General features: G+C 52.0%; 4 protein-coding genes across 4 annotated transcripts; 2 read left to right on the top strand and 2 right to left on the bottom strand.

Annotated features, from left to right (window-relative positions):
- Positions 1-48: 48 nt before the first annotated feature.
- On the bottom strand, positions 49-550 carry GLRG_05315 (uncharacterized protein; the record flags this gene model as incomplete). The annotated part of the gene is made up of 2 exons (XM_008096000.1): positions 49-90; positions 311-550. 2 exons carry the CDS (start codon positions 548-550, stop codon positions 49-51), a joined length of 282 nt encoding a protein of 93 aa, XP_008094191.1.
- A 5716-nt stretch (positions 551-6266) lies between these two features.
- Positions 6267-6944, top strand: GLRG_05314 (thermostable beta-glucosidase B; the record flags this gene model as incomplete). Its single annotated transcript, XM_008095999.1, has 1 exon — positions 6267-6944. The coding sequence occupies one exon, from the start codon at positions 6267-6269 to the stop codon at positions 6942-6944; it is 678 nt and encodes a 225-aa protein (XP_008094190.1).
- Positions 6945-7390: 446 nt separating this feature from the next.
- GLRG_05313 (uncharacterized protein) lies at positions 7391-8830 on the top strand (the record flags this gene model as incomplete). Its single annotated transcript, XM_008095998.1, has 2 exons — positions 7391-7395; positions 7444-8830. The coding sequence occupies 2 exons, from the start codon at positions 7391-7393 to the stop codon at positions 8828-8830; spliced, it is 1392 nt and encodes a 463-aa protein (XP_008094189.1).
- Positions 8831-9585: 755 nt separating this feature from the next.
- GLRG_05312 (protein kinase domain-containing protein) lies at positions 9586-11571 on the bottom strand (the record flags this gene model as incomplete). The annotated part of the gene is made up of 2 exons (XM_008095997.1): positions 9586-10458; positions 10630-11571. 2 exons carry the CDS (start codon positions 11569-11571, stop codon positions 9586-9588), a joined length of 1815 nt encoding a protein of 604 aa, XP_008094188.1.
- Between the last annotated feature and the right edge of the window lie 281 nt (positions 11572-11852).

Here is an 11852-nt window from a genome sequence, read left to right as displayed (position 1 = left end):
CCCTGGCCGCATAGGGTGTAATTTAATCTCACGGCATAAGAGCCGTTTCTAAGGTGAGACGCTGTCTATGCGTCGGCTGACCATGCCGTGCTGGGGCAGCGTTAAGAACATCTTCTCGATATATACTTGTCCGAATATATAAATCGTCGAGAGGTATAGAAAAGTATAGTTCGCTATGGCGTCCTGGGTCTCAATGCTCCCCCCCCCGTGTAAGGAGAGGCTCCGTCTCTTTTTTTCTGGCCCTTGGAGGATACTGCCTGATTTGAAGCAAGCTAGTTTGGGTCTGGTATGACGGTGTCGGCCGTCGAACCGCGTCGTCGTCGACGGGCTTCGGTGGCGGCGGCAGCGGCGGCGGTCCGGCGGCGGTCCCGTAGGTGTAGCCGTTGGAGGATGTGCTCTGCTCCGTGGTGGTGTCGGACTCGGCGGCCGTCACCGACTCTTCGTCGACGGGAAGCTCGGGGTGTGACGAGGCATCCCGGGTACGGGTGGCCTCGTCCTGGAGGGCGTCTCGCCCTCCGGGCGGCGGTCTGCTAGCGTCTTCTGTCGCCATCTGACCGAGACTGTTCGGTCTATACAGAGGCGTAGAGGATGGTGTGCCAAGGGAAGATGAGGATGAGGCGACGCAGGGAGATTTATCGGATGCAGCGGATCGTGTGGAGGAAACGGCATGAATCATACGGGGCAAAGACAGCACGGACAGTGGGCAAGACAAAAGAAACAAGTTAGCGTGGCAGAGAGGCACGTTTTCCGCCTGTGGAACGGACGCCCTCTGATGATGACATCTATGACATCCATGAATAGTAATCACGGGCGAATTTGCGGAGGGGAGCGGACTTTGAGGGCTCGGATGAAACTCCGTTGTCCGCTGAAACTACTCCCAGCGGAAAATACCGTCTTGGTCCCAACTTTGCCTGTAGTGCTGGAGGACGATATGATATGAGCCACACGAACCCGAGCTGGCACAGCACGTTGTGTAAAGAGTCCACCGTGTTCCCCCAATCCATCAACCCCAGCTCATGCGACCCCCTTTTGGATTCTCGCCAAAGGGCGTTGACGAGTTTTCGTGGCGTGGCCCGCGTAGTCATTGTCAAAGGGCCAGATGCGGACGCCCGCAACGAAAAGCTCTAGCGCCGCACCACAGCATAAACCGCGTGCAATGCACTTAATGTTCATCCTGCGCGGCTGGGGTTTGTGCAAACGCGGCACTAACGCATCCATCGCCCCGTTAACTAATTCTCAGAACCTGCGCCACCCAACGCTTTTGGTAGTGTGGAAGGCCCGTTAGAGGGACTCGGCAATGCTAGGCCTCGTCCGTTGTTGTGAGCGCGTTGTGGATGCGAAAGGTGCTGACTAGTCAAGCGTTTGGGCCTGCGCGGAGCCGTGGACGCTCTTGAAACGAATACGCGCCGAAAATACTAAAGATGGCGGTAATGGTGTTTAGTCTTCTGGGGTACAAGTATACGTTCCAGTTCTCAAGTGTGTTGAAAGACGGCTGAGGAACACGAGGTTATCAACGTTGTTCAAGTCATTCAAGATGAGCTAGAATACATTGGTGAACGGAGGCATATCAAACAACCTAGATGGGAACACGTGAATGTGTTGTTGATAGAAGTTGTCCCGAGTTAGAGCACACAGCAGGGCTTAGGATGATTGAGGTCTAAAAGGCTTAATTGAGAGTAATTGAAGGTAACGAAAGTAAGGTCCTATATATAGGGAACGAATGTAAAACACCACGTGATAAGGCACCTGACAGTGCTGTTACAGGAGGTGGAAATGCATGAAGCTATCGTGACAGAAGCTGTGTGACGAGTCGTGCATTTTCCCTCTAGCTGCGGTGAGATTTCAGACACACAACTCGGCCCAAACCGTCGTCTCGTCTGCAACGCTAAAAATAGTCGCGAAGAGATAAGTCCAATAAACAATTGGAATGCATTTGCTGCTTCGTGCTGTAGTGGCACCTCATTCTACAGTTCAAGGACAATTATGTCACCTTGAATTGTCCACTTTAATCGAGGCAAATGACGTCTAAGGTGAGACGACAGTAAGCAGGGTGAGTGTAGTTTACCATATATATATGTGCATGCTCCAGCCCTAATGACTTACCATTCTAGGCAGAGTTAATAGCTATATTCCTTACCAGGCGGGGGTTTTGACGGCTGGTTTAACGTTAAGATCTTTTTGTAACCTTTAATAGTGTGTCGCTTTGACCATAGCCTACCGATGTAGCGGTACGTCGATTCACAGAATATTCCTCTCTATCTTGCTTTCTTTCAGTTATTAAGGTCTGATTTCTAAGAGTTGCTTTCGCCGAACTGTTGCTACCTCAACAAGCCTTATAACCGGGACTGCAGCAGTGGCCACGTTTCGGACATGCGCTACTGGAAGCTGTCCCGCCTTGCTGGGATTTTCATGATAATCCCTGTTTGCAAATCCTCCGGCCTCTAACTCTCGCCAATCCCAGCAACCAGTAAGCTGGCACCAGCGCTGAATCCTACAGTGACATGTAATAAGTCTGGGCTCATGAGCAGCGGCCGACCACACCCTTATGGAGTTCCGTTTTAGCATAGTATATCGTAAGAGGACAGCGAATTTACAAAGAAATGCCCCGCCCCGTGGATTTGAGTGCAATAGATTCTAATTAATATCAAATGTGTCTATGTCTACTCTTTAAACCAACTTAAATCTATCTCTCCTCGTATCTGTAATAAAGATACTGGATGGACTACCTCTGCAGGCAAGTCTAGTAACTCAATAGCATAAGCGCGAGAGTTAACAACTGTTGAAATAAGAGGTTCCGAGATAACTTCGAGATTGTATCGAGTATACTTATCAGCAACCATCTGCCAATTGCGAATCGTATCAGATCCCAGCTTGAGGTCCCATGTTCCACGCCACCCGATACGAGTAGAGTTTGATTTAACGTGATAGAAAAACTTGAAAGCTTCGCCCTTATAACTATTCCACATTACCAATGTGTGTAAGTGAGGGATTGAGAGTGCGGTTTTAGCAGCACTGTTCAAGAGACGCATTACTTTGTGACTTTCCCTTTGGGTAAGTCTTGATGTAAGAGTTAGAGATCTCATATTGATCCAGATCCAATCCTGTTGGCATGATTGAAAAAAGTCCGAAGCGTCAACCATAAATGCAACTGAGAGCTGCTCGAGACCAAGACTTCTTTTTGCGAAGGCAGCGCTGACCGCAGGTGATGTAACTCTGACTGTATCAGAACCAGGTTGGAACAAGGTAATATACTTCTCGTTGGTATCTTCAAATACTGATATTTTCTTGACTGTGTGTGGTAAATGGGATTCAACAAGGTTTAAATATCCTATAAAAGAATTAGTTAGTTAATAAAGCATAGTAAATATCTTGAATATGAATAAGTATTGCATCCTACCAGGGTCCAGACTAAGTGCTTGTGCGAAGCTATCCCAGCTTTGCCATGGCTCATAAATTAATGATTGTAATCGAGGAAGCTTATCAAACAGAGACCCAAGAAGTTGGGGCTCAATCTGTCTCCGACATTGTCGACGAAGTATAAATCGTGTTACCGCGTTAACTCGAGGGAGGTCTTCTCTGATCTTAAAGTCAAGAGGCTCAAAGATTCGTCTTATAGCCGACGTATCAGGGTCATTAATCTGACGACCATTCTCCCAACCATGTCGAGAATCGTGAAATAAACGTTTTGAGTGGCTATCATGTGGTTGACGACGAGACCAGTCGAACGTCAAATCGTCATCTTCATCGCCGAAATAAAGGTTCTTGAAGAAATGCTCTTTATCACTGGGAGACTGAATACTAAGCTCCAGTGTGAGATCGGCTCCCTCTTTTACCGGCCAGCAAGATAAGATAGAAAAAAGCTTCACAATTGCTTGCTTGGCCAGCCTATTGTTGCTGCAAAACCATGAATAACTTTCAGCGAATTGACAACTTCGACATGTGTATGGCCTTAGTTTGATATTTAGCCAGATATGTTTGATAAGCCGTGCTTTTCTTGCATCAATCATGGTTTCCATATCAGCTAAACATGTTTGTTGTAGCTTCAGCTGCCGAAAGCTTTCCTTTTCCAAAGTGGCCTTCCACTCCTTACAAACAGAAGCGCAGGCGCCCCAACCTGAAGTTTGTCGTGCAAGGAGTTCAAGGATCATCTGCCGCAGTTCTGCGGGCAGAGAACCCCAAGTCAGTATATATGTCGGTATAGTGTTATGGGGCTCGGAGCCTGACGTCAGAGCTGTCTGGGTCAACATGGTTGGTTGTTTATTGGATGGTCGTGGGCTTTGTGTTCTTTGGTCGAGATCGAGGCGTTGGTGACAGTAGATTCGGCCAGATTCTTGGCGTGGAAGCTGGACTTTTATGCCCGCTGGACAGCCATCCCGCAAGGTTCCCAAGAACCTTGGTAGAAGGTTGAGGGTCTCCCCGTTGAGGAGTTATCACCGCAAGCCACACCGTTAGAGTCATAGCTTTGGGTGAGAACACCCTTTCGATTTGGTGATTAGGCCTGGCGGGCTGGCCTTAATGGCCGTACACTGCCTACCTTCATTATGTTTACCGAGAATATTGTGAGCGTACACAATAATACCTTGCTGTTAGTTAGCAGCAGACTTTCCTAGACTCACAGTAGCCACCTACCTGCTCTTCGCGTAAGCCAAATACAACGCACCGGGTCCTGCAAATGATTTATGCTAGGACTTAATGTGATCTATTAAAGCAGCCAATGTTCCGATAGGAAAGTCACGAGTGAAGCGATCGCTGAAAACGGACCGCATCTTTAAGGCGCTGAGAAAAACTCTGCAGAGCCCTCTCCCCTTCCCAGAAACCAAAATCAAGCACATGGCCGTTACCATACATACAATCTGGATCCATGTAATACGTCTCCTAATCTATTTTATTCGTCTTCGATACAGGGTTTAGGCAGAGGGTCCGGCGGCGTCCTTTGAGACTATGATAATAGATGTTGGATTAAACCCAGATTAGCGACACATAGGGCTTCCAAATGCGTACGGAAGTCCTCATGCCGTTGTCCCCGAACACAGAGAGGATGAGAAAGACAAGTTCCATTCATTCAAAAACATTCGGCATGTATGCTAGACCAAAATGTTGCCGGGCAGGGGAGTTGCTCCTGAGGAGCTCGTGGGCGACTTCAATACTGGGTTACTGTGTCCGCCGGTTGATGCCCAGCTACACCAGCCGGTCAGCGAAGGGAGGTAAAACTTGAAGGCCGGCAGTCCCTCCCATCATGCTTGCTCGTTGATTCCAGATAGGAACCCTAAGCGGTCATACTAGAAGACGATCTGGAATGGCCCGAAAACTAAGAGTCTTAACCGTTGCTCTTGTCTGTCTTCACTTTCAATCCAATATGTACCGGTGTATAAACATAATATATCAGGTATCATTAGCCTTTTCCCCTAATTGCACGACTTCCAAGCGGCGGTAAACAACGCCGTTTTGCTAACCTCCAATGCCGAAATTGTTACCCGCTTTCCCCTCACAAAGAATGCGGATGGATGCTGGGGGCCCCCTTGTGTGGGTTTGACGGCGTGGTGTTCCGAGTTCCGATTTCCGGACAGCCAGTACACTTCCCCGTGGCTTCGTCACTCACTGGGATTATATGAGACCAGTGGCCATCAAGGCGTGGTGATCTTCGTTGGGATTACACATTTTTCATGACCATTTGAGTTTTTACGTGAGAAAATGGCAGACAAAACGGATGTTGAAGCCATCCTCGAAGCCTGACCCTGGAAGAGAAGGTAGATAACATCAGGCTTTGCAGTAAACGTGAGATGATTGCTGACCCCTCTTCACTCGCAGTTCCGACTCCTCGCAGGCCGCAGCTTTGTCGAGACTGGTCATGTTGCTGAGAAAGGAGTTCCAGCCACCAAGGTTAGAAATACACACAAACAAACACACACACACACACACACACACAGACGTACACCAGACACTAAGCGTTCGTCCAGACCACCGATGGCCCCAACGGCACGCGCGGCGCCGCAATCGACGGGAGCACAAAAGCCGCCTGCTTCCCCGCGGCATGCGCATGGGCTTTGCCCTCGAGTCGGACCACGACGCTGACGGGCGAGGCCGCCCGCGTCGCCGCCGGGGCCGATCTCGCCGTCGTCTTCACCGGCCACGACCCGCAGTGGGAGACCGAGGGCCGCGACCAGGAGTCGTTCCACCTCCCCTGCGGTCGGGACGCCCTCATCGACGCCGTGGCGACCGCTAACGCGAAGACCGTCGTCGTCAACTCGACGGGCGTCGCCGTCGCCATGCCCTGGCTCGGCCGCGTCTCGGCTCTCGCCCAGGCCTGGTTCCCCGGCCAGGAGTGCGGCAACGCCATCGCCGACGTCCTCACCGGCGCCGTGAACCCCAAGGGTAGGCTCCCCGTCAGCTTCCCGGCGCACCTGAAGGACGCACCGGCGCACGGAAGTTTCCCAGGCGTGCGCGGCGCCGACGACAATGTGCTCCGCGTCGAGTATGCCGAGGGCGTGTTCGTCGGGTACAGGCACTACGACCGCGTCGGTGCCAAGGTCCTGAACTTCCCCTTCGGCCACGGCCTCTCGTACACAACTTTCGAATATGCCGACTTCCGGGTCGTCCGGAGAGGAGATGCCACCGCCACGGACGGATTCGAGATCTATGTCGACGTTTTCAACACGGGCCAGGTCGCCGGCGCGACCACCGTGCAGATCTACGCTGGAAAGGAGGAGGGGACGGCGGACACGCCTGTCAAGGGCCTGGTGGCGTTTGACAAAGTGAGGCTGCAGCCTGGGGAGAGGCAGACTGTAAGGCTGGAGGCCTTGACCAAAGATCTCCCCTCGTTTGACGAGGCAGAACGGCTGTGGAACGTAGAGGCGGGAGAGTATACGTTCTACCTCGTCGAGTCCTCGGCCAAGACGATACAAACCGTTTCCGTAGCTTTAGAGAGGATCACGTACCAGCGGTGACAGTGTTGCCAGTAGGAGTAAAAACTCACGACCCATGGCAGTGATATTAGCTATACAAGTATCATGCCCAATACTCATCGCCGTATGAAAAAGTTTCTGAATAGGAACACGATGTCATGGAATCTCGCAGCCAAACCTCAAGAAGAAGCCAATGAGATTGTTAAGTTTTTCCCACGAAGGATCAGTTCAGCCCCAAATCTCCTTCACGCCCGGGGCGAGGGGTCATGCGCCACCACATGTTCTCTATCGTTGCCGAGTTCACTATGCCGTAATAAGCGGTTCACTGGCAAGCAAGACCTCGTATATCCTTCTTCAGGCGTCTTGGCAATGATTGGCGCACCTTTATTAAGACGCCTCCTTCATTCCTCACGGACTCATCTTCGAGGTGCACCTCACACCCGGTCACCACCGACTCTCGCGGCCAGACACGCATCGGAGAGCCCATTATGCCGTAAGCCCAACTGCAGCAGAGCCAGGACCTCTCGATCTCGCTCGTCAGCCCGCCCGCGCGCCTTCACGGCGGCAGCGTCGTCGAGGGCCAGGTCATACGCAGACTTCACATCGTCGCACCGTCCGCCACCGTTGTCGTGCGGCTCCACGGCCGCGCCAAGGCGAAGCTCTCCGTGGACCGCGGCAACAACGACAAGAGCCACTATCGCGGCCGTTTTGACTTCTGGCCCGGCGAAGCTGTGTGCGAGGTCCTCCACCGCGGCCCCATCCACATCGCCCCCGGCGCCGGCGAGCACCAGGCCTGGACCTTCACGCTGACCCTGCCCACGTACACGGATGGTAGGTACATCAACGCCACCAGGAGCTCCAGCGCGCGGCAAGCCTGCTTCCTCCCCCTCGCCGACGGCGCCGGAGAGATCCCTGGAACGCCGCTGCCCGGGAGCTTCTATCTGGACTGCAGAGGTTTCTCCAAGAGCTGGCACGCGTTTGTGGAGTACTGGATCGAGGCCGAGCTGTCAGTGCAGGGAAAAGGCCCCGTAGCTAGGGCCGTGCTGCCCATCAAGGTCTTCTCGCCGCCCACGCCGGCGCCGCCGATCAGCGACTTCGGCCTGGCGCGGCGGACCATCTCCGGCTGCGTGACCAGCCAGCGGCTGTTTCCGGGGATGGAGGAGGCACAGCTCTCCTTGAAGCAGAAGACGCACAAGTTCTTCGGGTCCTCCAAGGTGCCGGCTTTCCACTTCACGCTCGACGTCCGGTCTCCCACCGTCATACAGATGGGAAACGACACCAGCATCCCGTTCCTGCTGCAGCTAAGACCCGACGGCGAGAGGACCACAGACGCTATCCGGGATGTGCCGCAGACCGTCACCATCCAGAGCATGAAGCTCGAGATACAGTCGAGAGACGAGGTTATCTGCCCGGGTACCCTGAGTCCCCACGAGGTGGGCGGGACGCTGACGAAGTGCATAGCCAGGATAGATGGCTTTTACCCCCAAAGGCACAAGATAGTGATGTCGTCTGGACCGAAGGAAGAGCCTCTGGACCTCGGTGCCGTGCTGAACTTGCGGGTGGACGCCCTGGGCCGGGTCCTCCACGGGGGGGGCGAGTGGCGCGAAAGCACCGGCAGGGAGGTCCTGCCGACGTTTGTGACGTACTGTATCAAGATCCAGCATACGCTGCACTGGAAAATGCAACTATCCATGGCGGGGGAGTCGTGGAGGTGCCAGGGAGCCCAGAGGCTCCTCATCCTGGCCCCTTGCGAAGATATGGCCAGCGGTAGGGTTGAGACCTCTGCGATGGCTGCGCTGTCGTTGGTGCCGCCCCCGCCTGTCGTCGAGGAGGCGCCAGCCTACGATGGGCCTAAAGAGGCGGCGCCGGCGTATGAGAAGGTGGGCGGAGACGGGGAAGACAAATCGGCAGTAGAAGGTAAGTCGTGAGAAGTTGTGCATGGGAGGGGAGAGGCGTATGATACCGAGAGCAAAGACAAGGGGCAATCCGGGGACAGGATTAGCTGGGAGAGCAAAGCACGAGTGCATGATTCTAATGATAATTGAAATTCTATTTCTGCCAAATAATGTCCAAGTTTTGGGGTTTTGTTGATATATTATTACTTAGAACAGTGAATAGTAGTCACACTATGAATCATTATTCCATCCCGTTTTCGTTGTTATTAATAAAAAATCTAACAATAAGGCTAGAACGATTATTATTTATCGTTGCTTTTCTCGCCAGACTTAGTCTCTGGCTTTACTTAGGTCCTACAATATCGACTTCTCGTCCTGCTCAACACTAGTTGCATCCGTGCTTTGTCCATTAGACGCTTCATCAGAGGAATCCCCGTCACTCTCTGAGATGGAGATAATTTTCGTCATGTAGTCGGGGATTGATGAATTCCCTTCTGCGAATCTGACCGAGGTCTGTCGTGGTACATAAGGTTGATCCTGTGGGAATGAAATCAACACGGCAATCCCCAATACCGAAACGAGGTGTTGACTTACTGTGTATGTGTCTATAACCCCCGAAGAACGAGCTTGTGCTCCAGTGACATCCGGTAACGAAGAGATAATGTTTGATAACTCGCGGCATATCACGTCAATTGAATACCTCCCTTTTGGATCAATAACGAGCATATGTGCGGTAATCAATTCCAGCATCTGGCGGGCGAAAGACGTATTACATGGTGCTAGCTCCTTTATCTTAAGAATCCACTGTTGATGACCCGGAAGTTAGCAATGATGTATTTGGGAATATGATTATTCTGAGGGGACGTTATACTCACTGTGTCAATCGCCGGGTGGAGCACAGCTTTCTTCCTCCCAGCAGACAACTTCGTCACGAAGTAGCTATTATCGAACTCTCCTGGCTCCATGGCCTCCTTTGAGCGATTGGGTCTGCGCTCTCTTTCAAACTCTGTAGCAACCCTTGGGCCAAACAGGTACCAGACGCAGAATTCGAGGAAAACACACCCCAGAGACCATATATCGTACTTTGGGGAGATGAGATCGCCGAGATCTACCTCTGGAGCACGATAGGTCCCAGTAAAACCGTCAACCCTCAAGACGCGCGACCTTGTCAAGCGAGAATGGTACCGGGTAAGCCCCAGGTCTGCAACGACGAGATGGTCATGGTCTTCCCCGTACTTGGAAAACCACAAGATGTTGCTCGGCTTGATATCGCCGTGCCGTCCCCAATCCTTGATAAGGCTCTCCTCTTCCTCGGTACTGGAAGCTGTTGACCTTCTTTCTTCCTTCTGCCACGTTGTCAGACCGTGGATGCGTTTGACGGCATTTGCGATGCCCCGACACTGCTGCAGCATCCATCTTGCCGATACTGCCGACGACTGGACCTTTTTCTTGGCCCAGAACTCCTGTAAGTTGCCGTCCGCCCACTCAAAGACAAGATACAGCCTTTCCCCGTGCTGGAAGCTGAACATGAGCTTGATCAGGTGTTTTTCTTTTTGCACTCTATTGCACGAGTGTAGGAGTGCTCGGAGTTCTTTGCTGTAGGATTCGTGGTCGGCGGCGTGGATCTCTTTGACTGCAAAGCACTGAGGATGCTTCGGTTTCTTTCCAGGGTCTGCGGTTAGCCGCCCATCAACCAACACGCATTGAGGATACGGGGCCTATCTCACACTGTTGCCTTTCAAGTTATAATGGCTCTCATGAATTTGAAGCTGGTGGACTATTCCATGCGCGCCTCTTGCCCTATGTTGATAAGTTTCCCATGGGAGTCGAACGTCATGATCCAAGATGTGAATGCGGATTGGGCCATCGTCCATGTCGAAAATCGGCACGACAATCATCTGCTGGTAAATGTAGAACAGATCGACGTGGACGCGCTCCCACCCCTTGAACAGCGTCTCGTTTATGTCTTCAACTTCATCGGCTTCAGCTCTGGTTCGGAAATTTCTCATGCTTTCTCTCGTGTGACGCAATGGCATGTGGTGGTCAAAGATGCCTTCCCGGATGAAGTCATCAATATGACTGGTCTGCTTCATGAAGACTAGGATAGCGACTATCATTCGGCGACTTTTCTCCGTGTCCCCTATGACCTGGTTAATCTTGCAGGAAAGTTCGTCGTCGGTGGCACGGTGATAGATGGCCTTGATAAGAGATTTTACAGTCGGAATGGTAAATATCTCGTCAAATGCGTCTCTTGGCAGGTACTCCTTTCTATCCATTTTGCTCCAGCAAAGACTTTTTTCCATCTTATCTCGGACGATATTCCCAATACACGTGTCATCGGCCGAGTGAAAAGAATCAGTTTTCGGGTAAGCCTCGCAGGACACGGGATCGGTTGCTTCGCTTTGGCTACGATCATGTTTCTGAGGGTCGTCGGCGGCCTGCGGTGCGATACCGAGGCCCATGTCGTAAACAGACAACACAGCATCTGCTTCGGAAGGATCGCGTCTCTTGTCATTAACGCTTAAAAAAATGTTGCTGCCAATGTCTTGCCCTCCTCGGAAGTCGTCGACGACCTTCCATGGAAATAGTGGTTTATCACCGGCGCTATGAGGAACCCGCGGGGTGTCGTGCTGAGATGATGGGTGCCTTTTGCTATGGCTATGAGAATCTTTGTCAATTTTGAGTTCGTTAGTGATGCTGCCAACCATGGTGTCGAGGTCGACCGCCATCCCGTCCTTGACTTCATCGTTGCAAGAGCGAGTTTTGGAATTCATCGTGTCCGTCAATCGTTGTTGTGCCTCGAGAGGATCAACGTTCTGACCTCTAAGATTTACCGGAGCAAACGGAGAATTCAGGCACTTGACCAAGGAGTTGTAATATACCGGGATTTATCAGCTGGAGTCTGTTGAGATAAGGCCCTAACAGAAGAATGGGACACAGGAAGCGGTATGGGATGACTTGTGAGCAAGGCCTTGGTTGACTGTCTGCCGCTACCCGCTCTTCTCTCCGGGGGCTCTGGCTTCTTATATGGGCCATTTAGAAAAGCCTGACGGGA

Source organism: Colletotrichum graminicola (genome assembly GCF_000149035.1).
Source record: "Colletotrichum graminicola M1.001 genomic scaffold supercont1.18, whole genome shotgun sequence".
Classification (NCBI taxonomy): domain Eukaryota; kingdom Fungi; phylum Ascomycota; class Sordariomycetes; order Glomerellales; family Glomerellaceae; genus Colletotrichum; species Colletotrichum graminicola.
Note: the sequence above shows the minus strand (reverse complement) of the source record. Positions and strands in the feature narration are given on the sequence as shown.